This window comes from Prionailurus viverrinus, chromosome B4 (genome assembly GCF_022837055.1).
Source record: "Prionailurus viverrinus isolate Anna chromosome B4, UM_Priviv_1.0, whole genome shotgun sequence".
NCBI lineage: Eukaryota > Metazoa > Chordata > Mammalia > Carnivora > Felidae > Prionailurus > Prionailurus viverrinus.
The window spans coordinates 75,332,016-75,359,237 of NC_062567.1; the positions used below are offsets into that span (position 1 = coordinate 75,332,016).

A 27,222-nucleotide genomic window follows, 5' to 3' on the forward strand; every position below is an offset into this window, starting at 1 on the left:
TTTCTCTGGACTTGGCATGTAAGCAGGCTTTGTTCACTTGTTCAGGAGATGGCTGGACGTCATGAAAGGTGACAGGAGAGTAAACTTTTTAGATGGCCATCGGTAGTGTTATTTAGTGATTATTTTTGCTTAATTAAGATTTGTTCCTCTGATCCCCTGTATACCTGAATGCCATTTCCAACTTGAGTTTCTACTTGAAACTTCTTGAAAGCTGAAAGAACTCTTACCAAGGAGTTGATCTAAACCTCAGACTTCGAAACAAAACACTTGAATTTTTTTTTTTTTTTTTTGCTTTCTTGACTCATGTTTACAGACTTCTTCAGCAATGACATCTGGTTTATGGAGAAAAGATTTGAAACCAGCTGAGTGAGAGCATGTAGGTCTATTCCCAGGAAAGTGATGAGTTCCACGTATGGTTGGTGTATTAGTTGAACATCTTTGGTTGCAAGTGAAAGGATATGAGTACTTCAGGGAATCTAAGGGTTGGAATGCTTTTGGGCTTCTGGAAGCCCGTGAAACCAGAATGCAGTCAGAAAGCTCCAGATACCAGGAAGTACTTTGTCTTAATGTCTTTTTCTCTCCGTGTGTCCATTTCCTTTTTCTATCTCTTAGCTTACTAACTGCCTTTACTTCTCGGGCATATCCTAACATAATGACAGAATAAGGCTACCACTTAGTTCCCAAATTTATGTTATCATTCCTTCTACTTGAAAAGGCTACTGGACTATCTCTTGTCCCATTCTAAATTCCAGGAGGAGCGGTGCCTGGGTGGCTCAGTCAGTTAAGCATCCAACTTCGGCTCAGGTCATAATCTCACAGTTCGTGAGTTCGAGCCCCGGATCAGGCTCTGCTGTCAGCTCTGAGCCTGCTTGGGATACTCTGTCTCTGTCTCTCTCTCTCTCTCTCTCTCTCTCTCTCTCTCTCTCTCTCTGCCCTTCCCCACTCCCTCAAAAATAAACTTAAAACTGATTGAAATTAAAAATAAATGAATGAATAGAGAAATCAATCAATCAATCCTGGAGGAAACGATTGGGATTTAGATCAGATGTCCACCCTGACGTCTATAAACTACTAACAGAAGGTCACTTCCTACATACAAGGTTGCTGAGAGCCCAGGTTCAGAAACAGGGGATTGTTTGAGCCTCGTGGCCTGGAATTTCCTATTATACAGGCCTGGAACTGTCCAGAGAGTCCCAGCCCAGGAAGATCAGATTAGACTCATGCTAAATTGTATGATTTTTAAATTTTTATTTTATTTTATTTTATTCATTCATTCACTCATTCATTCATTCACTCATTCATCGAGAGTTCCCAGCCCAGGAAAATCAAATTAGACTCATGCTAAAATTTTATGGGTTTTTAAATTTTATTTAATTTTATGTATGTATTTACATCACAAATGCATTGGTTTGACTATTTTTGTAGTATTTACTCATGTCACTAATATGAATGACAGCTTACAGCTCTATTCTCAATTCATTTAAAATGGAAATAGAAATGACTTTGAACAATCATCCCATGTTCACATAAGTGTTTGTCTGAACCATTCAGGGGAGATATTCTGAATGATATTAAGCTCTTCTTAAAGAAGTCCAGGAAGAGAAACTACAACCATTCTTCAGTAACTTATTCAACCGTTTTTTGTTTTTTTTTAATCATGCTTTGACTTTGAAAACAGAGCTTTATAATTTTAGGAACCTAGAATTGAATTATTGACCCAGTATAGACCCACCTCAACCAAGCCAAATACAGTGAAGGATTTTTCTATTCCTCAGCAACTTATGAAAATAAGACCCATAATACTGCAGCAACTTTTACATCTTGATGGTTGCCTTCTATTTTATACCACCAGTATCTTCTTACTTGCCTGTGTGACTATGATACAGTTTCTTAGGGCCTTCAAATAAAAGGCTGAAATTTCAGCTACTTAGTCTGAAAGAATAAATATCTCTCCCCTATTCTGAAAGACTTTTCAAGAAGATTCTTCAGTTTTTCCTCCACTGCCCACTGCCACATACTGTGTATGGAAAAATGAGACTGAGGTGGAACCTTGAACTTGCTCTGATGTACAGTAGGTTATAACTAGTGGCTGAGCCAGGACCAGAATTCCTGCTCTCTGATTCCCTATCTGGTGCTCTTTTTGCACAGCCTTATGAGGAGAAAACAATCAGGTTAGAAATGTCCTGTGTCCTGTGCCTTGAATGCAGACAAGCTTTTCCTAATCCTTTCGGTGGCCACAGTCTTCATGGAAGAAGGTCTGTTCCGTAAGAAAGCACAGGCCTCTGCACACTTTTGTATCTCTGCAATCTTAATTTGTAGCTCTTTTTTCTTTAATATCTCTTAGAATCCTTTCAGGTTATCTGTGTGAGAGGAAAGAAAACTTATTCATTTGCTCTTTCAATGAAAATATATTAACTGAGGGGTGCCTGGATGGCTCAGTCAGTTAAGTGTCCAACTTCGGCTCAGGTTATGATCTCATGGTTCGTGAGTTCGAGCCTTGCGTCAGGCTCTCTGCTGTCAGTGCAGAGCGCACTTTGGATCCTCGGTCTCCCTCTCTCTCTGCCCCTCCTCCACTTGCGCTCTCTCTCTCTCTCTCTCTCTCAAAAATAAGTGAACTTAAAAAATATGTGTATATATTATATATTTTATATATATATAAAGTGTATGCTTCATGCCAGGTCCTGTGCTTCGCACAGCATGCATAACTATTACTGGACTTGTATAGAAAATTCTATCAAATCCAACTTTAAAAATTCCAGGTGGTTACTTGCAAAATACAGCAGAAAAACCCAATCATGTTCCTCCCCCCCCATTCGATCACTGTACGAGGTTAGCCACGTAGTGTCATTATCCCAATCATTTCTCTTTGAGGAGGACACCGCATGTGTAACAGCGATAGCTTGCCAGTGTCAAGTGCCAGGCACTGTACTTTTACATTCATTTTCCTATTTAAATGTATTTTACATTCATTTTCCTATTTAAACCTCACAACAACCCAGTGAAGCGTTTTGGTAATACCTTTTTATAGATGAGTAAACTGAGGTTCAGACAAAAATAGTTAACATTTGTGTCTTTGCCGTGTGCCAGGTGCTATGTTAAGTACTTAAATGAATTATGCTCAATCCTCACAACAGCCCTAGAGGTTCAACTATAATTATTCCCATTTTAAAGATGAAAAACCTAAGATTCCAAAAGGTTAGGTATATTACTCAGGTCACACAAGTAGTGGTATAACTTAGTCAAGAGCAGTAATTATATACCTCGCTTCCCACTCCACAGCCAAGATTAGGATTTCTCTTGAATTTCAGTCTGGTTTCCTGCCTTTGGAAGTGGATCAGGAGTATGATCCCTCTCGAGGCCTATGTGTCAAGGCACTGGGTTTGCTTCCCATCTGTCCTGGTACACTGGCATCCCTGGAGTGCTCAGTATATTTTTGGCTATGTCCTATGGATGGCCCGATGCCTAGATGTGCCCGGGAGAGCCTCACACAGAATCCGTTTTGACCCAAACATCATGAACCCACAACCATGTTCTCCTGTGTCTCCTATCATTAATAACTCCATGTGCAGTTAAGAAAGCTACCTGCAGATTTAAATTTGAACCAGTGGCTTGCAGTTAAACCTCAAATTCAAGTGGGTTATATGTTTTTTATTTTGTTGTCAATCTAGGACAGAAAAAAAGGTCAGTTGTAGAGAACAGGGCATATGTGTGATACAGAGAAGGTATATTCGTAAATGGAAAGACGAACCATAAATACCGGGTTGATAATAACCTTTTCAATATATTGGCCTTACCAGAGCTCTTGGGAAAATATTTATCGTACTTTCTTACTACTTGGCTTTTAAACTTTCCAGTAGTTCTCTGTCCAACCAGGAACCCTCCTCAATCCCTGTCTTTCCCATTTGTTTATTCAGCAAATATTTACTCAGTACCTGCCATGAGCTAGGCAGTCTAGATACAGCTGTGAATGAGACAGACATAAATAATTATAACTGTGATAAATGCTACAGAGCAAAGTATGAGGTATTATTAAATTATTAATAATAATGGAGGAGGGAGAAGAATTGTAAAGTCCGGGAAGGCTTTCTGGGGGAATTGATATTTAAGCTGAGCCCAAAGGATGAATAGGAGTTAGGCAGGTAGGACAGGGGAATGGAAGGAAGCATTCCAGGCATAGGGAACAGCCTGTAGGAAGACTATGAGGCAAGTAAGAGCCGGATTCATTCGAGGAGGTAAGCAGCAGTCAGACTCAGGAAAGTATAGGAAGAAAAGAGTCGCATGTTGGAGAAGGAACTTTCTTTTTCTTTTTAAAAATTAATTGACTCAAGAATTGATACTTCTGGAATGACTGATTGTTGACCCATTGTTATTCCCATGGCATAAGAGATAAAGTGGCCATGGTTCAAGGGTGGTGCTGTGGGGAGGAGTAGAAGCCAGTAGCCAAGAGGGAGGCTGGGGGAGGTGGGGAGGGGTATGGGGTGACTCTGATTCTGAGGCTTCTGTCTCCACAGGCCTGAAGACCATTGTGGGTGCCCTAATCCAGTCAGTGAAGAAGCTGTCAGACGTGATGATTCTGACAGTGTTCTGCCTGAGCGTTTTTGCCTTGATTGGACTGCAGCTTTTCATGGGAAACCTGCGAAACAAGTGTGTTGTGTGGCCCATAAACTTCAATGAGAGCTATCTGGAAAATGGCACCAGAGGCTTTGATTGGGAAGAGTATATCAATAATAAAAGTAGGTGGCCCTTTTCCTGCAAGAAGTGAAAGACCAGTCTTTCTGTAGTTTATGTGGTTCAAAGCCATCACTGGGCTTTAAAAGTAGTTGGGCTGGAAAGGAATCCAGTGCTACTGAAGCAACCTGAGGAAGTTATTCCCTTTCCTCGGGGTAGGACTGTGTTCAGAAACACACTCTGGTTTTGTTTTGTTTTGTTTTGTTTTTCTCTCCTTTTAAAACTGAAAATGAAACTATAGCTTTTCGCAGGCACCCCTAAACTTTTGCTTTGAAAATCAGGCTCATGAGTTTGATAAAAATACCATTTGCTCTAGTTCAGTAAAACCTCAGATATTTAAACATTTAGTTCAGAATATGCGTAGTAAGCTCTCTTAATATTACTAAGACTGTCATAGTTGGTCTGGTGTGGGGAGTCAGGTAATCTGTAAGTAACCATTTGAGCCTATTATAGTTAAGGAGTTTTAATAATTTCATTTCAGGAACCAAAGCACTTGGGTCTTACACTAAGGAACATTTGGTGTGATGGTATTTCTATAAAATGGGGAGTGGGGCACCTGGGTGGCTCAGTCGGTTGAGTGTCTCACTTCAGCTCAGGTCGTGATCTTGTGGTTCATGAGTTTGAGCCCCACATCGGGCTCTCTACTGTCAGTACAGAGCCTCCTTCAGATCCTTTGTCTCCCTCTCTCTCTGCCCCTCCCCTGCTCACTCATTCTCTCCCTTTCTCTCTCTCTCTCTCTCTCTCTCTCTCTCTCTCTCTCTCTCTCTCAAAAATAAATAAACATGAAAAAAATGTAAAATAAAATGGGGAAAAGTTAACAATACCACTATTAGTCACTCCTGAGAAATAAAGGCAGTTAAGTAGCTGTAAGAAAATGTTGCAAAGGGAATTTCAGGAACACATACAGGAAAGGGAAACATGCCTGCTAATTTAATATAGGACATGGTAATGTGATCAGTGAGGATTTTCATTTGTCTTGGGTACAGAAGAATGATGGAAGGCCAAAGTTGTACAAAGGAATAAAGAACTCAGAAGACTCACTTCTAGACCCCTTAATTTCAAGTCCCAGAAACTAGCATGAAGATTGGAGATATGAGGGGAAGTCAAGTGTCTGTGAAAAGAACATTGTATTAGGACTCCTCGTAGCATTTTTCATTTTTAAGTATATATATGAAAATGATTAATGGGAAAGAATTTTTATCAGGTTTTCCTCTGTCAGAAAAGATTTATATGAGCTAAAATCAATAACTGTTTCTGCTGGGGCTAATTAGGAACAGTGAAACTTTATTCTCTCATTCAATTGTATCTGCCTTATTCATTTCCTGCCTCTTCAAACTTTTCTAGCAAATTTTTACACGGTTCCTGGCATGCTGGAACCTTTACTCTGTGGGAACAGTTCTGATGCTGGGTAAGTAGCTCACCTTATTTTGTTCTTATCCCTTGAAATAATGTGTCAGATGAAAATGGGCAATATTTTCACTTTTCTTTGTGCTCATATAGTAGATCCTAACTAGGTCTGATGTATTGGTTGACTCAGATTTTCTTTCTGTTTCGTATTTGTCCATCCAAAATTGGCATTTCACTAGGAGGTGAATGTGCCTATAGTCTCAAGCCAAAATAAGAAATGTAAAAGGCTGAGAAGGATAGAGTCTGCAACACCAGATATCTTGCCTGTCTCTTGTAGATTTCCCCTCATTGTCTTATGCCACAATTAAGAACATCTATAGAAGGGACACTGTCTTGGTGACAGATTAGTACCAAGGATGACCTAAAACATACTAGGCCTGACAGCGTGGGGAGGGAAAAGAGTAGCAACATCGTCTTTTTTTTGCCATTTTTAAAAAATTGTGGGAAAGTACACAGAACATAAAATTCACCCTCATAACCATTTTTACGTGTTCAGTTCAGTGGCATTAAGTACCCGTTAACTACTAACTCCCCATTTCCCCTTCCCCTCCCATTCCACTTTCTGCCTCTATTATTTCGACCACTCTGAGCCTCTCATGTCAGAGGAATCATGCAGCAGTTGTCTTTTTGTGACTGGCTTTTTTCGCTTGGCAGGATGTCCTCAAGGTTTACCCATGTTATTGCATGTGTCAGAATTTCTTTCCTTTTTCATGTTGAGTGATATTCCATTGTCTTTAAAAACCACATTTCGTTTATCCATTCGTCTGTCGGCGGACACTCAGATTGCTCCCATATTTTAGTTATTGTGAGTAATGCTACTGTGAACACAAGTTGCCACCAACATAATGCAAATCTTGATTCTGCTACTTTCAGCTCTAAGACTTTTGGCAAGCCATTTCACTTAGGTGAGCCTCAATTTCTTCATCCATAACACGGAATCAATAAGTCCTGTGCTCGCTTCCTTCAAGGGCTATTGCAATGATGCAATTAGATGACATACATGAAAGTGCTTTGGAAACAGAAAGTCACATAAATGTGAGGGTGTCACATCATTATCCAGCGTGTATTGGCCCTCTAGGAATTGGTGTTTTAAGATGACCGTAACAACTAGATGTCCATTTAATTTCTGTATCTAAGTCAATACCAGAAGTTCCATTGAAATACATATCAGGTGAGTCTAAAAGCAGGAGAACTGGTAAAAATGAGGTCACTGAGATTCCCAGTGTGACATAGGTTGTCTTGGTGAGTATTAAGAGAACAAAGGTGATGAAGAGGAACTTCTAGCTAGCCATTTGTCATTTGGGATCATAGCCAAGAGGAATTTGCTTGAATTGCACATTGGTATGCATCTGGGACAGTGGTTCTCAAATTTTGGTGTGCATATGAATCACCTGGCGTGCCTCTTTAAAATGCAGATCCGGGAGGGTGCCTGGGTGGCTCAGTCAGTTGAGCCTCGACTTTGGCTCAGGTCATGATCTCATGGTTTGTGAGTTTGAGCCCCGCATCGGGCTCTGTGCGGCCCAGTGCAAAGCCCGCTTCAGATCCTCGGATCCTCTGTCCCCCTCTCTCTGCCCCTTCTCGACTTGCACTGTCTCAAAAATAAATAAACATTTTTTTTTTTTTTAATGCAGATTCGTGGCTCCCATATCTAGAGCTTTTATACCTAGGTCTGGGTAGGACATAGGAATCAGCATTTTCTTTTCTTTTTTTTTTTTTTAAAGTACAATCTCTGTTTTATTTTATTTTTCCAGAGAACAGTTTTTCTTCAATCTTTAAGGACTTAGCTCTTTACATAGGCTTTGGTGGAGGTCGTGGGGCAGCACCGGCAGGTCTAAATCTGGGTGGTGGTGTTCGGTCCTTCCGTGCTTCATGAGAGCGATTCCTGACTACCTTGCTGTGAATGGCACAACTCACACAGTAATGCAGTTTCACATACAGCTTGGGAAGCACATAGGCGTTGAAGACACTCGCTTCAGAAATGTCCCTGACCGCGGCGGCCTCTACTATGTTCCGGATAACCAACTTCTTAATGGCCTTATCCTTGGGGACGCAACGGGCACAGTTGGTGCAGCGAATAGGCTGCACGTGGCCGTGGCCTTTTTGGCACGACCATTGTTCCTTCTTTTCTTGGTCATCTTGGAAACGAGACCCCGAGAGAGGAATCAGCATTTTCAAGAGGCAAACCTGGCGATTCTGATCCTAGTCTGTCCCCAAGACATCGTTTTTTGAAACGTTGACCTTTTCTTTTTTTAACACCTATATTTTGGCCTGACTTTCTAGATGGTTATTTGTTATCTCCATAGTCCTAGAGATGACTTATAGTTGATGACTGGGTAGAATGATGTTGAAAAGCCCTGAAATTCCTTTTCTTTTCTCAGACAATGCCCAGAGGGGTACCAGTGTATGAAAGCAGGAAGGAACCCCAACTACGGTTACACAAGCTTTGACACGTTCAGCTGGGCCTTCTTGGCATTATTTCGCCTTATGACCCAGGACTACTGGGAAAATTTGTATCAGCTGGTAAGTAGTACTACCTCTCTTTTGAGTGCTTTTTCTCTTTGGTGACAGAATTTGTATGAGGGTATGGGGTTGGGGACATTCTGTGTAAGAGACCTTCAGGGAAGGCATTGTACAGGATCTTAGGATATTATTTCTCGGAGTCAGCTGACTTACAAAATTAAGTGAATTCTCCCAGCTCTTGTCCCTGTTTCTTTAGCGCCCAGTCATGTAAAGCTTGTAGAGGCTCACAGCCTTGACAGCCTTTTGCCTGGCCTGGGAATCTGCTATCTCGGTTTACTTCCTGTTGTTTCACCAGACCATCTGCAGTGTTTCTCTGCTCAGATTTTTGGCTTAGGGTGTCTTTTTAAGGCATATCAATTAAACATACTCTACAAAGCACCATGCTAGACATTAGAAAGATGAGATTTCTATCCACGAAGACCTTGGATTCTAAACATAACATTTTTGAGATTTGTAACATATGTGGACATATGTTATACAGACAGGTTGTGACAGATTAAAAAAAAAGGTCTGCCATTCTGTTGGGCTATATTGGTGACTAGGCAAGTCATTTAACTTTGCTGGTGGTGATGGAGGAGTAAGTCTAGGTGATTGCTAAGGGTCTTCCAGCTTGGAAATTCCATGATAATTCATTGTTTTCTATTTGACTCTGATGTTTGGTTATGCCAGTTCAAGAATAAGAAATATGTCTCCTTCAGGCATGAAGGAATGTCTCGAAGGGAAGCTTCTTTTTTTTTTTTAATTTTTTTAATGTTTATTTATTTTTGAGAGTGAGAGAGCCAGAGTGCAAGCAGGGGAGGGACAGAGAAAGAGGGAGACACAGAATCTGAAGCAGCTTCAGGCTGTGAGCCATCAACACAGAGCCCCACGCGGGACTCAAACCCGCGAACCATGAGATCACGACCTGAGCCGAAGTCGGACACTTAACTGACTGAGCCAGCCAGGCACCCCTTGAAGGGAATCTTCCAATTCAGATCCTGTAGGACAGCCTAGAGTTCTCTCAGGTTCAAATCTTTCTTGTGAAATATTTGTGGTTGATGCTAAGTTTCATTTACTATTTGTAGTTGAAAATGGGGGCATCTGGGTGGCTCAGTCAGTTAAGCGTCAGACTTCAGCTCAGGTCATGATCTCACTGGTGAGAGTTCGAGCCCCACGTCGGGCTCTATGCTGACACCTCAGAGACTGGAGCCTACTTCAAATTCTGTGTCTCCCTCTCTCTGCCCCTCCCCCCGCCTCTCAAAAATAAATAAACATTAAAAAAAAATTTTTTTTTAATAATGATGAAAACTAACTAAGTAAGAGTAAGTCGCATATACATAAACTAAAACCCAAGTGTTCTTTGATGTCCATTTGCTCACAGCTAGTGAAAGGACTAGTCCTAGGATCCTCCTTCCTACTTTTTTCTCCACTGTTATTTATGCCACATCTCTCTTTAAAAACCCACCCTATTGCAGAAGGAAAGGAAGGATGTCACTCAAGATGGGGACTTCCTATGACTTGGACCCGATCCCTAAGATGGAATTTATCTGTTAACGCTCTTTGAGGACCAGTAGATAAATGAGCTGAAGTCTTGTATTCATTTCTTTATACTTGTTTTAGAATCAGCTAATGAAGGCAAATATAATTCTTAGCTCGGAGCATTTTTCCCTTTAAAAACAATCAAGTATTTTTCCATGAAGGGAGTATATCAGGAGTACTCGGAAGGGGAAGCGGACTTTTTCTGTCACAAGGCATTGGAGGTACTAGTGACATTTACTCTGAATTGAGGCTGGAGGAAGCCATTTGGCCACTGGGGATACTAAGTACTCTGCAGTATTGAAGGCACACCGCACAACAAAGGACTGTTCTGTCAAAACTGCAGTGGTGCCCCTGCAGACGAACATTATCCCACGAGGTAGTTTCAGCCTGGTTCATTTGATGCATAGGACTCAGAAAATGGTCTTCGTCTTCACAGACCCTGCGAGCTGCTGGGAAAACGTACATGATCTTCTTCGTCTTGGTCATCTTTGTGGGTTCTTTCTATCTGGTGAACTTGATCTTGGCTGTGGTGGCCATGGCTTATGAAGAACAGAATCAGGCAACCCTGGAGGAAGCAGAGCAAAAAGAGGCTGAATTCAAAGCAATGTTGGAGCAACTGAAAAAGCAACAGGAAGAGGCACAGGTTGGTGATCGGTGCTTTGCGATATACAGTCCTTCCTGCCAGATCACCGTGACTAAGGCCCTATCTCATTGCCATTGCAGTTGATCTTTTCGAGTCACGTTGTCAAATAGAAGCCATTGATCTGATTAAAATAACCCAAGTGACAACCGCAGATGGCTGGCCCAATTATTCCATTTGTCTTAACGGCCAAATAGTTTGTTAACATGATCTCTACTTGAATTTCTCAGCTGTTTAGTGTTCAACTGCTAGGGTGGCTGGGCGGGGGAAGCAAGTGGCCAGAGCAGTATATATAGTGCTTCCTATAAGCATAGCCTTTTTGTTGAGGCCATCAGTAGGATCTCCTTCATACATTCTCTGTGATCATGAAAATATTGGTTGTAATTGAAAAGAAGATACAGGTAAAGGAGTAAAATAAAATTTGAAAACCAGTCTAGTGATCCCACCACCCTAACGCTTTGCTTTCTGATTCTTGTCCAAACATACATGCGTTTTTACACCGTTGGGCCCATAGTGTGTATAATTTGGTTTCTTAGCATTCATTTTCAGAGTTGTCCAGAAGAAATCTTTTCGGTACCAAGAAGGCGGCCACGTTCTTGTCAGAGATACTTCAGAGAATAAATCCCTGAGTTCTTCCCCCTGGGCTCTGCTCTGATTACACAGTGTGTGCCACAGTGTGTGTGGCTGTGTGCCACAATACAGATCAACCAGAAAATGGAGATAGCCAAGTCCTGGCCGCAGTCTCCTCTCCGGGCTGGTTCGCCCTCCTCCTTTTTCCCTGCTTCCCCTATCCGTGGGAAAGGAAATGAACTGCCCTGATTGCTTGGCTCCTTGCAGCTCCAGTTAACTGCTTCTGACTGGCCTGTCACTGTGGCTCCCCCCTCCAGGCGGCAGCGATGGCCACCTCTGCCGGCACGGTCTCAGAAGATGCCATAGAGGAAGAAGGTGAAGAAGGGGTAGGCTCTCCTCGGAGCTCCTCTGAAGTATCCAAACTCAGCTCCAAGAGCGCCAAAGAAAGACGTAACAGGAGAAAGAAGAGGAAGCAGAAGGAGCTCTCCGAAGGAGAGGAAAAAGGGGATCCTGAAAAGGTCTTTAAGTCAGAGTCAGAAGACGGGATGAGGAGGAAGGGCTTTCGGCTGCCAGACAACAGAATAGGAAGGAAGTTTTCCATCATGAATCAGGTAAACTATTTGCACTGGGTCAAATAAGCCTAAGAAATCTCCTTTTCCTAATCTCACTTGATTCTCACATTCCCCCCTTTTGCTCTACATTTTCCAGCCCCTTCCCTGTGTCCTCAGACCTGTCTCTCCATGGTCCATACTATCCTCTAGAGGGAGCATTGTGGGCGTGTTAGGGCTGTCCTCTGCTCCAGTCCTGCCCTCCCCTCTCTGCTCTGGGCCAGCCCTAGGACCGTGTGATCACCTCTGGCAGCCTTACTGCAGCCGTAAAGTCCCTTTCACACCAGTAGGCCTTCCATTCTACCCCTCTCCTTAAATGTTGGAACATCAGAATTTAGCTTTCAAACATCTCTGTTTAAGAATTGCATGTAATTGTAGGTTAAAGAAAAAAAGAGTCCTGAAACTCTAGGTCACCTTATTTGAGTGTGGCAAATTCTAGTAATTAATTATTCTAGATATATAATGTCATGCTGATAAATTAGCCTATGGTAGGTTAAAAGCCTCCAGTTGTACCCAACTTTGATAAATGGGGAAACTAAGAGAAAGAGAGAGGAGAGGACTTACGGGTAATTACTGAGCATTCTATTACTATAAATATCACCACATAACACCTATTTTTGGATTTCGAAGAACACCACCAAAATCCAATCCTGAGGCCATTAAATTCCCAATTTTAAGGAAATGCTAGAAAGTTAGTCCGGTATGAAATAGATGACAGTTACTGGTCTTCTGGCAGTGTACTCTGTGTCTTTGCTTGTTTCCGAGAGGTGACCATTGTGCCTCTCCCTAACACCTCTCCCCTCCCAGTTCAGCCTCTGCCAGTCCTATTCACTTGATCACAGCAGAATCTCTCGTGTCCATCCCCCGCTTCCCATCCTATTAACTGTATCTTAGTTCACATGTATTAGTCCGTTCTACCTCAGTTATATCCACTGCGGGTTTGTTTCCTCTGATCATTCTCCCTCTCCTGTATGTTGTATATACTGTCAACAGAGCACTTCCTAAAACAGAGCTCTCATTATTCACCACCAAGCAGTTATGGAGTGCCTACCATGCATCAGGGATTATGCTGACTCCCAGAGATTCACGGTGATTAAAACACTGTCCCTCTCCTAAGGAACTTAACAGTGTAGTGGAGCGGCCACTAAAACTTATTTCTATAATACCATGGATGGTTCCATGTTTTTCCGTAATTGAAATAGGCTGGAATGTTTTAGAGGTCACGGGATGTACCGCAACCTGGAGGTTTGGCAAAGACTTTCTCGGGAAGGTAAATAAAGGATAAACAGGAGTTAGGTAGTGTGTGTGTGTGTGTGTGTGTGTGTGTGTGTGTGTGTGTGTGTTGATGAGGGAGTAATAGGGCAGAAGAAAGGACATTCCAGGTGGGGAAGAAAAGTATGTTCCCGTTTGGACACCCTATAACCAAGTAGAGAGGTCTTTTAGACACACAGATAATCAAATGACGTCTTTGGGAAGAGGTCCTGAGCCGAGACCTGGTGACTGGAACCGTGAGACTTGATGAGGTGCTCAAAGAGGTTGTGTCAGGTGAAGGAACAGTGGGCTAGGGGCTCCACCTCCGATGTTCATGGGCATCGCAGATGGAGCTCATGAAGAAAAACAAATGAACAGTCATGAGAGGTGCTGAGAGGACCAGTTCAGTGAAACCAGGAGAGCACAAAGATTGGAGAAAGCAGGCGAGTGGTCAGTGGATTGAAAGTTAACAGAAATGCTTCATGAGATCAGAATTGGAAATAAGCACTGGATTTGGCAATATAAGTCACTGAGCACTTTAAAGACACACTTCAGTCCAGGGTAAGGATGGATGCCATATTAAGTGAGAACTGGAGACGATGAGTGTAGACATCTCGTAAAAGCTTCTTGAAAGCTATGGGTGGAAGGTAAGTATTTTTTTTAATCTGCAGTGGGGGAGCCCAGAAGAAGGGGAAGTAGAGGTCGAAAACGGAGTCGAATAGAAAAGAAACTGGAGCACAGTCTTGGAAGACGTGAAACTAGATAGAGTCTCTAACAGGAAGGGGCTACCTTTTACCCGAAAATGTCAGGACATGCGGGTGTGGATAAGTTTGTAGATAGGGAGTAGGAAGTTGAAGAAGATGACACTGGAATGTCTGTAGTTTGCAGTAATGTAGGAAATTCAAAGTCCTATTGAAGAGAATGAGAGGTTGAGTTTAAAGTTTATTTTCAAGAGAGAGTATGCGCACAAACAGGGGAGGGGCAGAGAGAGGGGCACTCTCAGCACGGAACCCGACTTGGGGCACGAACCTATGAACCGTGAGATCATGACCTGAGCTGAGATCAAGAGTCAGGTGCTTAACCAATTGAGCCACCCAGGCGCCCCAAGAGGTTGAGTTTAAAGAAATGAGAGGGGTGTTTAAGGAAAATATTGACAGTGTAGAATAGTTATTACAAAGAATAGGAGAGGAAATTACCCTAAACAGATTCAGTCTATTTACCAACCAAGTGCCAGCCCCTAGTTGGAAATTATAGTGCTCCCCGCTCCTGGCTTTTTCAATCCCAGTCACTGTGCCCTGTCAGCCGCCCTGCACTTAGGCCAGAATGAACTACTAGATGCTTCTCATCTACGAGGTTTGTTTCCTACCCTCAGATTTGCTCCAGGAACCCCCTCTCTAAGATGCCCTATTTTTCTTGCTCTCAGGGTCCACATCATACTTCCTCTTCACATCCTTCTCTCAAAAAACCTTCCCAGCCCTCCCCGACTCCACACCTCAGTGGGGATTACCATTTTATCTTTCCATTATGTTTCCTACGTATCTCTTTATGTGTTGCTTTTTACTCCTACTATTCTTTCCTCTCTTAGATAAAGTGCTAAAGGCAAGGCATGCATATGGCTAGTGTTCAGATATTTGTTGGACAGATGAATGGGGGACTTTATAAATCTGATTTCACCCCTTCTGGGACTTCTTTGTGGCCTAGAGCCATCTCGGTCTCACCTTCACCTCACCTTTCTCCTAGTTCTGCCTCTTTTGGGGAAAAGTATGATTGCAGCTTCATTGTAATCCAACCCTTGTCTTGAGAGCCATCACTGAGCTGGTTAATGAATACCTTAGTGCTGTTATTGAATGGTCTCTGATTAATCTATTGGCTTTAGCACAGAGTTGCACTGATTGCTCCCTAGCTCAAAAAATAAAACTGGGCTTCTGAAATGTCCTGCTTTGCATGAAAATGTTCACTTCCTCTAATTTCCCCATCTGAAAAAAAATTGTAGATTCCTAGAGGCTGTGGCTGTCTGCCAAGACTTGCTTAGAAACCCTACATGGAAGTAATATTCTTTGTCCCAGGACTCTTCTGCAGTTCCTCTGATTTTATCTGGAAGAAAGACTAAAACTGAGGCCTAGAGTCGTATCTAAGGTTATATGGCTAGTAGGTGTTTCAGTCAAGATTTGAACCAGGTCCTTTGGACCACAGAGCTTGTATTCCTGTACATGACCGTGTGCAGCCACTCCCTCCCCACTCACCTCCACACATCCATGGTCATCTCTTCTGTTGGCTCACCAGTGAACATGGCTTCAGTTCAGTTTCCTGTGTTGCCAGATCTGTAGAGAGCCCTTAAGACATCTGCCCACCCAATCTCCTACTCATTTCTCTATAAAATTACTGCTCTGGTTTTAGGGCTTAGGACAGTTTATAAATATTAAGTTGAGTTCAATTTTGCACGGTGTTTTAATTTTTCTATTACAGTATTCCTCAAGCTTTTTGGTCTTAAGACCCCTTGATATTCTTTTTTTTTTTTTTTTTTTTTAGAGAGAGAGAAAGTGAGGGATAGAGGGAGAGGGAGAGAATAAAATCCTAAGCAGGCTCTATGCCCAGTGTGGAACCCCATACCTGGCTCAATCTTAGACCCCAGGATCTTGACCTGAGCTACACTTGATCTTAGCCAAAAGGTTGAGAAGTGATTGACCTGAGCTGAAATCAAGAGTTGGATGCTTGGGGCGCCTGGGTGGCGCAGTCGGTTAAGCGTCCGACTTCAGCCAGGTCACGCTCTCGCGGTCCATGAGTTCGAGCCCCGCGTCGGGCTCTGGGCTGATGGCTCAGAGCCTGGAGCCTGTTTCCGATTCTGTGTCTCCCTCTCTCTCTGCCCCTCCCCCGTTCATGCTCTGTCTCTCTCTGTCCCCAAAATAAATAAACGTTGAAAACCCCCCCCCAAAAAAAAAAAACAAAAAAAATTCTTAAAAATTGAAGACCTCAAAGTGCTTTTTTTAAGTGTGCTTTTAATCTATATTAGAAATTAAGAAATTTAATAATTAAATATCTACAATATGTAATTTAATAATTACTATTAAATTAAGAACTTTAAAAATATATTAAACATGTTTGTTTACTGATTTACCTAAAAATAATAATGATAGGGGCACCTGGCTGGCTCAATTGATAGAGCATGTGACTCTTGATCTTGGGGTTGTGAGTTCCAGTCCTACACTGGGTGTAGAGATTACTTAAAAAAAAAAAATAGGGGCGCCTGGGTGGCTCAATGGGTGGCACATCCAACTTCAGCTCAGGTCATGATCTCACAGTTCATGGGTTTGAGCTCCCCGTCAGGCTCTGTGCTGACAGTTTGGAGCCTGGAGCCTGCTTCTGATTGTGTGTCTCCCTCTCTTTGCCCCTCCCGCGTGCGCGCGCGCGCACACACACACAACTCTCTCTCTCTCTCTCTCTCTCTCTCTCTCAGAAATAGATAAACATTAAAAAAAAAAGATATGTTAAAAAAATTGGGGGGGTTGACATATTTGAAGGAAATCTAGTTTCGTACGGATGTAATTAGAAAAGGGATGGGGCGCCTGGGTGGCTCAGTCGGTTGAGTGTCTGACTTCAGCTCAGGTCATGATCTCGCTGTCTGTGAGTTCTAGCCCCGTGTCGGGCTCTGTGCTGAAAGCTCAGAGCCTGGAACCTCCTTCAGATTCTGTGTCTCCCCTCTCTCTGCCCCTCCCATGCTCATGCTCTCTCTCTGTCTTTCAATAATAAATAAATGTTAAAAAAATTAAAAGAAAAGAAAAAGAAAAGGGAGGAATAGGGGTGCTAGCGTAGTTCAGTCAGTTAAGCGTCCGTCTTCAGCTCAGGTTATGATCTCACAGTTCATAGGTTCGAGCCCCATGTTGGTCTCTCTGTTGTCAGCACGGAGCCTGGAGTCTGCTTCGGGCCCTCTGCCCCCCCCCTCTCTGTCCTTCCCCTTCTCACTCCCTCAAAGGTAAACATTTTTTTAAAATGACAAAAAAAAGGGTGGAAAATTTAAAAGCCTTTTCAGATAATTATGAATATTCATCTTTGATGCTATTCCAAAACTCAGCGCAATTATTGTTTTTTCAGTGATTAGTTGCAGTATAGAATTTGAAACTAAGTCTGTTACATTAAAATCCTTTGCTGTATTTATCACCATAGATCATTAACTCATGAGTGATTAGTAGCATCATGCATTGATCATTTAGGGAATATCTGTTCATTGAGTTACACACATCTTCCAAGTGGTGCCACACACAAGTTTTAAAAATCACATACATTATTATCACTAACAGCTCATAAGAAAAGTCTAAATACTGTGAAACTGTCATGCTTCCAGAGTCCACTCTATACTTGTGAGAAAATGAAAGTGATAAAGGAAGATATGATCTTAGTATTGTTATGAAATAGTTTGACCTCTTGATCCCCCTTTAAGAGGGTCACAGGACCCCCAGGAGTCCCTAGACCACACTTTAAGAATGAGCTGTTTTTCACTGCTTTCTCCTCTAGGGTTTTGATGGTTTCCTGTCTCACATTCAGGTCCTTTATCCATTTTGAGTTTATTTTGGTGAATGGTGTAAGAAAGTGGTCTAGTTTCATCCTTCTGCATGTTGCTGCCCAGTTCTCCCAGCACCGTTTGTTAGAGAGACTGTCTTTTTTTCCATTGGATAGTCTTTCCTACTTTGTCAAAGATGAGTTGGCCATACTTTTGTGGGTCCACTTCTGGAAAAAGTAAAATATGGCATGGACATAGAACATTTAAATCAGTAACTTATCACATCCTAAGGATCCCAGTCATTGTTAAGCCTGGTCCCAGCAGACAGCTGGCATGGATACCCTAAAATCCTCAATTTTTCCATGGAATATGAGGGCCACCTCCTCAAATCGAGAACACCCCATAGCCATTCTGCCGAGCAAACACCTAGACCTAAGGTAGTATTTCTAGTGAACTGTGATGTGTGAAGCTCCTGGTCGGTGGACAAGAAAGATTTTGAAAACAGAAGAAAGGTTAAGGCCCACCCATTTCATAAAGTAGCCTGGATCCTGGGAGTTAATAGAGCCAAGAGTCCTGGGTCATCACTGCAACCCTCTAGCCCAGGGAGACTGAGACCGGTGACAGGCTGGGCTGGCTACCCTCAGGATGTATCTCCTTAGAGAATGGGCTAGAGCAGGATTGAATATTGGGTTCTCTTTTCCCCTTCCACATTTATTACCATCAGCTCTTTTGTCAAGAATGGAACAGGGAACTAAACAGTAAGACATAAATTATTTTCTTTTAGTGTGTACTGTCTCGGGATCCTGATTTCTATGTGTTTGTAGGTCACTAAATTGATCATTATCTTATCACTTTCGTACCGGTTAAGAATAGATCTCCTGTAGTATATATTTCCTACTAGGCTGCAAGGTTTGAGAGGACAGGGACCATGCTATATGTCTTCTTTACAACTGTATCCACATCACTTAGTACACAATAGGTATTTAATGATAATTCGTCGAAGAAATGAAACCTCTTTCCTAATGTGGAGACCTAATGTACCGTGTAGTGTGAGCAAAATCACAGATTTAGTCCAGGGAAGCTTGCTATGAGAAGCGAAGCAGTGACCCAGTGCAGGTGTGGGATAATGCTAAGGTGTGGGTGGCTAATTTACAGTATACAACCTAAGTACCTGTTCATTAAATTAAGCACTGCACCTACGATGTACAAAGCACACCAAGAGATACAAAGATGAATCAGGCAGTGTGACCCTCTGAAGAGCTTGTAGTTCGTCAAAAAGGAGAGCTAGGGGCGCCTGGGTGGCCCAGTCGGTGGAGTGTCCGACTCTTGATGTTGGCTCAAGTTGTGAACCCAGGGTCGCAGGATTGAGCCCCGCGTTGGGCTCCGTGCTGAGCATGGAGCCTGCTTAAGATTCTCTCCCTCTCTCCCTCTGCCCTTCCCCCATTTGCATGCGCACTCCCTCTAAAAATTAAAAAAAGAGAGAGAGAGACAGAGAGACAGAGAGAGAGAGAGAGAGAGAGCTAAAAGCATATATACAAAGAACTGTAGCAAAAAGTAGAGTGCAAGTACTGTGAAAGAGAGGCTCCATGCTGTTGAAGGGTGAAGGAAGTTTGTTGAGGAAGAAGGTGAAGGGCTGGACCATGGACAGTAGAGAGAATCTCCACAGCTGGAGGTATAGAAAATAAAGACCTGGAAGCAGCGTGGCTCAATGGTAAGGTCTGTGAAGGGAAAGGGTAAAAGATAAAATGGAAAAAGTAAATTAGAGTCAAACCTGGGAGGATTGATGAAATTAAGTGTGATCATGGGATTTAACAAAGGAGCCCAAGAGTTCTGGCCTTATTTCTCTCTAGTGAGCCTTACAAGGAGATACATACGCCAAAGACACTGTCAACATCTAACACAGAACCTCAGAGTTCTGTGTTCCACTGAACTGAACATGTGGGTAGAAGTTCAAAGATATTTCCCATCGCTCCCTCAATCCAATCTTGGGATCTTACTGTAGTACTTGTGGTTTTTATTTTCTGTATTTTATGATGCTTTGACATTTTAGGAGCCTTGCTAGCTGGGGAGAGACTGCCTCTCCCAGTGCAGACTTAATTCCTGGACACTGAACAACTTGCCTGGGAGTGTGCCTTTCATATGCAAATGGATCAATCCAAACCCTCATCCCCAACTTTATCTAAAGCTCACATGCCAAGATATACCACACCAGTGTCGCCCCTGCCCTAAATCACTCCAAGGGCCAGGCATTGGGCAGCTAGGACCAGTCCTGTAGCCCAGAGCCTATTGAAATTATTCAAACTGCCCAATCCTGGACTTCTCAGATGTGCCTGCTCTGCCTCACCTGTTCCTGCCAGGGAGACCACCATCCAGTCTCTGAACCATGCTTTTCCCTTGCTCTTCTGCCTCCTAACTGACCCTGCTACCTCCCCAGGAGGCCCTGCATGGCATGGCATGGCGTGGCATGCCCCCTTCTCGTGGGAGCTGTGACTAATAGACTCTTCCAAAGGCAGTTGTCTCTGTGTCTGTCACCTTACCATTTTTCATTAGAACAAAATCATATGTACAATAGGAAGGCACTGCCTTTGGCGTAGAACATTGCCCTGAGGTATAAAAATTGAGGGGCAGGGGGGATGCCAAACAAAGAGACAATGGAAAATATTTGGGTCTTTAAGTTTTCTTTAACCAAGGAAATTTAAATCCATTGTAAGGCTTTCTGAATTTATCTGTCTTATACTCAGGGCTGTTGAGGTGTTTTAAAATCAGGAATTGGATGGATGTCACTGGGATATATATTACTACATTTATTTAAAAGGAAAAATAAGGTCTGGGGTGCCTAGGAAACTTAGTCGGTTAAGTGTCCGGCTCTTGGTTTCGGCTCAGATCATGATCTCACGTTTGTGGGTTCAAGCCCGGCATTGGGCTCTGTGCTGACGGCATGGAGCCTGCTTGGGATTCTGTCTCCCTCTTTCTCTGCGCCTCCTCTGCTCACTCTCTCAAAAATAAATGGATAAACATTTAAAAAAAATTTTTTAAATTTTAAAATGGAAAAATAAGGTCATAATTTTCAAATTAAAAAAAAGTCTGAGTTGGTCAAGTGGTTTGACAGTAAGGACTGGCTTGTATCATACAGTGGATATTTTTATAAATGAAACAGGCTAAATCTGTGGCTTTAAGGTTTTGATGAAAATATCTTGAAGGCATGTGATAAGATAAAATTATGTTATTAAAAAACTAATGTTTGGGGCGCCTGGGTGGCGCAGTCGGTTAAGCGTCCGGCTTCAGCCAGGTCACGATCTCGCGGTCCGTGAGTTCGAGCCCCGCGTCAGACTCTGGGCTGATGGCTCAGAGCCTGGAGCCTGTTTCCGATTCTGTGTCTCCCTCTCTCTCTGCCCCTCTGTTCATGCTCTGTTCATGCTCTGTCTCTCTCTGTCCCAAAAATAAATAAACGTTGAAAAAAAAAATTAAAAAAAAAAAAACTAATGTTGGAAAAATTAATGTTGGCAGTGATATATTGAAAGTAATGATACTTTGATTATTCTACCTTTTTCTTTTGGGTTAGATAAGGTTCCTTTAAGAAAAAGAATAACCCCTGTAAGAGTAACCCATATAATTATTAATAAAAACTTAAGCCTTTTTTGGTATCCTCAGAAAACAAGACATGGAATATTTCTAACAACTAGGTAACAAATTTGGCAAGTTGGTTGGTTTATAGTTCTTTGCTTCCAATAAAGTTGAAAGACTGCCTAATTTGACTGTCAGCTGATTAAGATAAATTTTGCTAATAGCTTACTATGTGATTTTGGCATATAATTTGTAAGGAGTTCAAAGAATTGAGTGACATTGCTACAATAAAATTCTTCTGTTCCCAGGTACTATTTGTGTGAATAAGGTTTTTGAGCTCTTAAAATCTAATACTAGAAAGGGAAGGGAGGGTTGATGTTGAGCCATGTTTGATTCTAGTAATAAATAATACAAATATTTCAACCCCCAAAACACCAATTTTAAAAACTCATTAGGAGATACATTTTAATAAAATACCCATTTTAAGCTTAATAATTACTTATAAAATGTATATTTATGAGCTGTCAGCACAGAGCCCGACATGGGACTCGAACCCATGGACCGCGAGATCATGACCTGAGCTGAAGTTGGATGCTCAACCGCTGAACCACCCAGGCACCCTATATTTATATATCTCAATCAATTTTATTAATAAGAATTATAATAAATCCAGGAGAATTTTTTTATGTTTATTTCAAGAGAGAGAGTATATGCTAGCAGGGGAGGGGAAGAGAGAGAGAGAGAGAGGGAAAGAGAGAAAGAATACCAAGCAGGCTCCATGCTGCCAGAGCAGAGCTGGACTCTGGGCTCGAACTCACCAACTGTGAGATCATGACCTGAGCTGAAATCAAGAGTCAGATGTTTAACGTACTGAGCCACCCAGGTACCCCAATCCAGGAGAATTTTTAAAAATTCTTAGAGACTCAGAATCACAGGAAAATTTTGAAATTTTAAGTACAGTTATTTATAATTTTTTATTGCAGAAAAGTATTCAAAGGTGATCAGTAAAATGTGTTAAAGCATAACAATATGCATTAGCACACAATTCTCTAGGGAATATGGAAGGGAAGTATGAGATGAAGGAGAAAAAGAAATGAGGAAAAATTTGTAAATGGTAAATAAAAGTTTCATTTCAAAATGTCAGCGCTGGGAATTATATAATTTACAAATATTTAAACTTGTGATAAAAAAAAAAAAAAGTTGACTTTAAAATGGAATAGAGGAGAGCCCCTAGGTGGGTCAGTCAGTTAAGCATCTGACTCTTGATTTTGGCTCAGGTCATGATTTTAAAGATGATGGAATCAATCCCCACCTGCCCCCCCCCCCCAGCTCCAACCCCCCCAGTCCCCCCCCCCACCCCAGCACAGAGCCTGCTTGGGATTCTCTCTCTGCCCCTCCCCTGCTCACATTCTCTCTCTCTCTCTCTTTCTCTCTCTCAAAGTAAATAAACTTTTAAGTTTAAAATGGAGTAGAAGGAAACATACATAATATTCAACTGAACAAAAGCTACTTCAAGACTGTTGTTGGCATACTACTTATCTCTGGGGCATGTACTCATTGAGAGAATAGCACTTTTAATAATGATAGAGCACTTTTAAATTCTCTCCTTTTTGCCACGTGTGGCTTGGAGTCTAACTTGAGTAAATGCACACTTCAGGTGAGCTCATAGTACTGCGAAATAGACACACCGATGTCTTTCCCCATGGTTAGCTACACAGAGCACGGGGTAAAAGCATCGTTGTAATGCATGGGCAAACAGGAGTAGAATTTGTGTATGGCTACCTGATCAAAGCCAGATGCATCTCAAGGGTATGGGGCAAGAAGTGAGTGATTATGGATGTGGACAGTGGTATAAACGCAACCTCCAGAAGTACTCTCTGGAAACACGTGTGTTCTCATACCAGGAATGCAAGGGTAGGCCCGGGAGGGGGAGGCAAACCGCCCTTGCTGGGCCTGTACGGGGTCAGCCTTCCGTCTCACGCCGTCTCTTGTGTGTGTCTCTCTCTCCCCGCCCCTGCAGTCACTGCTCAGCATCCCGGGCTCGCCGTTCCTCTCCCGCCACAACAGCAAAAGCAGCATCTTCAGCTTCCGAGGGCCCGGGCGGTTCCGCGACCCGGGCTCGGAGAACGAGTTCGCGGACGACGAGCACAGCACGGTGGAGGAGAGCGAGGGCCGCCGGGACTCGCTCTTCATCCCGATCCGGGCCCGCGAGCGCCGCAGCAGCTACAGCGGCTACAGCGGCTACAGCCAGGGCAGCCGCTCGTCGCGCATCTTCCCCAGCCTGCGGCGCAGCGTCAAGCGCAACAGCACGGTCGACTGCAACGGCGTGGTGTCCCTCATCGGCGGCCCCGGCTCCCACATCGGCGGGCGGCTCCTGCCAGAGGTGAAAATAGATAAGGCAGCTACCGATGACAGTGTAAGGAAGTAAACACATAGACCGAGGCTAGGCATGGCAGTCTTTCCCGCGCCCTCCTCTCTTCTCTCCGGTCCGGCCGCTCGCTCCCACGCGCTGTCCCCACTCTCTCGACTCCTGCCCCCACTACCCCCCACCGTTTCTGTCTTCTCCCACCTGCTTTGTTTCTGTTGTTCTCTTCCGCCCCTCCTTCTCCCTTTTACTTTATTCCCTGCTCTGTTTCCCTCCACCCAACCCATCCCCTCCCTCCTTGTTTCGGACTACTGCCCTTCCCCATCCCCTCTTGGCTTTACTTTACCTCTTTCTCTTTCTCTCCATCTTTGCAAGTCTCTGTCAGCCTACCTGTATTCCTTCCCCCGCCCCCACCCCCCCACCTGCTTTGACTGAATGCCTCTGGCCAGCGGATCCTGCCCGGATGGAATGAGAATGGCATCCTGCCACCACCAATGACCAAGTCTGAGCCGGTTTGGAACTACCATCGCTTCTCTCCCTCCCATGTCCTCTCCTTATAGGGAAACAGCCTGGAATTTAAAGCTTTTATCTTTCTGTTAACAAAACAAAACAAAACAAAACAGCAATATAGTTCAGAATAATTTTCCAAGTCTCCTCTGTAAGAATGAGGTGTGATTTTTCCAAAGAGGAATGTGCATACACGATGCTGTCGGCAGGAGGTTCGCAGCGGGGAGAACCAGGCAAGGAGAGGTTAGGGAAGCCAGTGCAGAACTGGAGCTAGACATTCAAAAGCATTTGAAATGGAAAGAAATCAAAGGAGGGGGAAAGTGGGAGGTTGGGGCAAGAACACATGGTGCATGGGGGAGGAAGAAAAAGGGAAGCAAAAGATGAATTTTAAATGTAATCAAATGTCAGGCTCTGGAGGAGCTGCATATAATAGCTTCAGAAAATCACTTGTCGAGGGGTTTGGATAATGGCTCCCCTCTTTGGGAAAAGCCATCTCCTAACATTCCTTTAAATTCTAAGCTGTTTATACCTTCTTTCTAGTTTTAAATTCTTATAACCTCAGCGATCCTAATCCTCTGTACCTCTAACTCCTTAACCTCCCTCAGTCCTTCCTTAGCTGGCATAGACTCCTTGAGATGGCATGCCAGTCCGTCTTGTCCTAACACTTCCGTCTCCTCTAACACAGCACGGAGACAGCCGGTCCTTTAATTAGCATGATGCATGTGTGGAGGAAAAGTGGACAAAGTGGAATTATCCACAGTGATCTGTTTTTAACGTTTCTGGATGCCTGTTGACCGTACAGATAAAAATTCAGAAAGCAGTTAGGATGTGTTTGACACTGTCTTTTCTCTCCTGCCTTTTCATTTCATAGTAAAATAACTGCCCATGCTACACACACACACACACACACACACACACACACACACACACGTTTGTATAGCTCTTTAGAAGTGACAAGTTACTTTTACATTCATTATTTAATTTGCTCTGAATAAAAATTCTATAAGGCTGGCAAAGTGGAGCTCATTATCCCTGGTTTTAGACGGGGGGTAGTTTCAGAGAATTTGGGCTCCTTAAGGTCACATAGCTAATTATTGATAGAGCCAGAGTCTTAGGGAAAACTCAATCTTCCATTTCTCAGTTCATTTTAGTGTCTTCTCTGTATAGCCACATGGCCATTTTTCTTCAAGAAAACTCTTTATTTAACATCAACTATGGCAGGAACAATAATAATAACAAACAGTGGTTCCAAAATTCCCCCAAAACCAGGTAGTTGGCCAAAATAAATATTATAGACGTGATTATCTTTACTTTAAATGTAATTTTTGATTGTCCCTAATTCTATATCTAGAAGTAAATATTTACGGTCTGTTATTAGACAGTTACATTATCTGAAAAAAACAAGGTAATGTGTCAACAGATAACAAGGGTTGTGTCAGCATGGACAGTACAGTTCTGGCAACTCAAATGTTAAAAACCAAATTTATTTCTGATATCCTGGCTTTTTTTTTTTTTTTAATATTTAAGCCAAATCATACATCTTGCTTTTTTGTTGAAAAGAAGGTATAGAAAAGGTATCCAGGAAGGAGGAGATTGAACTTCAAGCTGAAGGCACATGAGCAGATTTGGGGGTTTTGTTTTTGGTTTTCTGGCAGCTTCTGTTAGACTGTGTGGGAAAAAAACTTGAGAGGCAGTTGAGCAGATGTCTGTGGAAGCAAGGCTCTGTGCACTGCCTTACGTTGTGGCCTCCACAGAGAGCTGCCTTTGGAGTTTTGGGGGGCCTGCACACTCCACCCCCTGTAGGCCCTTAGGAGATTCTTTGCTGTGGTCCCAAGCGATGATGGTGACAGATTTGAGAATTCCCAAGGCCAGGAAGGCAGATCCCAAAGAGGCAGGAAGATAAGATAGGCACGACTATTTCATTCCCAAAGGCTTCATAACCAGGAAAAGCTGTATTGTTAGAAGCCATAAAGAAGTGCTTCTCAGCTGTTGATGGCGTGGGGATATGTGTAAGTTATAATAATAGGCCAAAAAGACACAATAAAACAAACCCAGACTGCATAGACCGCGTGTGGTATGATATCAGATCTATAGAAAGACAAACTACACACAGAAAGAGGATGACTAATCAGAAGTTAACCGTAGTTGCCTTTAGGAGGGGAAATTATCGGTGGCTTTTTTTTCCCTTACTCTTTTGTGTTCTTTACGGCTTTCTACAATGACATAATAATTATAGCTACCATATGGGTTCTTGCTATAGTATGCTAAGCACTTAAATATATGCACGATCTCATTTAATTCTTATAACCATCCTATTTGGTAGGTGGCTTTATCCTATTAAACAGATGAGGTTCAAAGCCTTAGTGACTCATGGCAGTGGAGCTTGAACCAAGGTCTTCCTGATGCCAATGAGACCTTCCTGGCCACTTAAAGATTAGCTCCTTTGGGAAGTGGGGGAAAAAAAAAAACATTTATCATTTATCTTAGAGGAATGCAATATATTACTAATGTTGTATGCAGCCCAGGCCACATGAGCAACAAATACCTCCTTAGGCTAAGATGTAGCAATTCTTACTGTCAAGGAGTAAAGATTCTGCAGTGACTGTCTGGTGATTGTGCGGATTTTTCATGAGAGGATTAATAAACTAAGATGTTTTATGTGGTGGGGGGGGGGGTGGCGGGGTGGCGGGGGGGAGAATCACGTTTGGGATGTGACTCCAGCCATGGATTGATTTGCCTGCGCCTGAACCACGAGAGTGCTTCCCAATGTGTGCTCATGCTTTGTGGAGCATTGCAGGAGCCGCTGAGGCCCAAAATTTCAATGGTTTGGGAGTTTTCACTTTTGCTTTCTGCTGAAGCAGAGGATGAGGGGACTTTTCCCATGCCTTCATCTCTAAGCTGGAAAAGTAGGTGAGAATCTCACCACTCAGAGAGAAAGCAGGTGCTGCTGACAATCCAAAAATCAGACGTAACTCAGAAACCCTGTTGTATTAGCTTACAAATATATAAGTATTATCTCATTTAACGCCCACAGCTGATAGACACTACT

The 27,222-nt window shown here is 42.8% G+C and overlaps 1 protein-coding gene and 1 pseudogene across 3 annotated transcripts in view; one reads left to right on the plus strand and one right to left on the minus strand.

Annotated features, from left to right (window-relative positions):
• SCN8A (sodium voltage-gated channel alpha subunit 8) overlaps positions 1-27,222 on the plus strand; it is a 120,156-nt gene that overhangs the window by 37,889 nt on the left and 55,045 nt on the right. For 2 of the 3 annotated variants that reach the window (XM_047866856.1, XM_047866857.1), the window contains exons 6-13: positions 4,512-4,733; positions 6,073-6,136; positions 8,514-8,655; positions 10,610-10,816; positions 11,701-11,951; positions 13,930-13,943; positions 18,819-18,853; positions 23,322-23,684. In XM_047866856.1, coding sequence (XP_047722812.1) covers positions 4,512-4,733; positions 6,073-6,136; positions 8,514-8,655; positions 10,610-10,816; positions 11,701-11,951; positions 13,930-13,943; positions 18,819-18,853; positions 23,322-23,684 — 1,298 coding nt within the window. Of the gene's footprint in view, positions 1-4,511; positions 4,734-6,072; positions 6,137-8,513; positions 8,656-10,609; positions 10,817-11,700; positions 11,995-13,929; positions 13,944-18,818; positions 18,854-23,321; positions 23,685-27,222 lie in introns of all 3 variants that reach the window. The other variant, XM_047866855.1, reaches the window with a different exon arrangement.
• On the minus strand, positions 7,852-8,270 carry LOC125170321 (40S ribosomal protein S26-like; annotated as a pseudogene).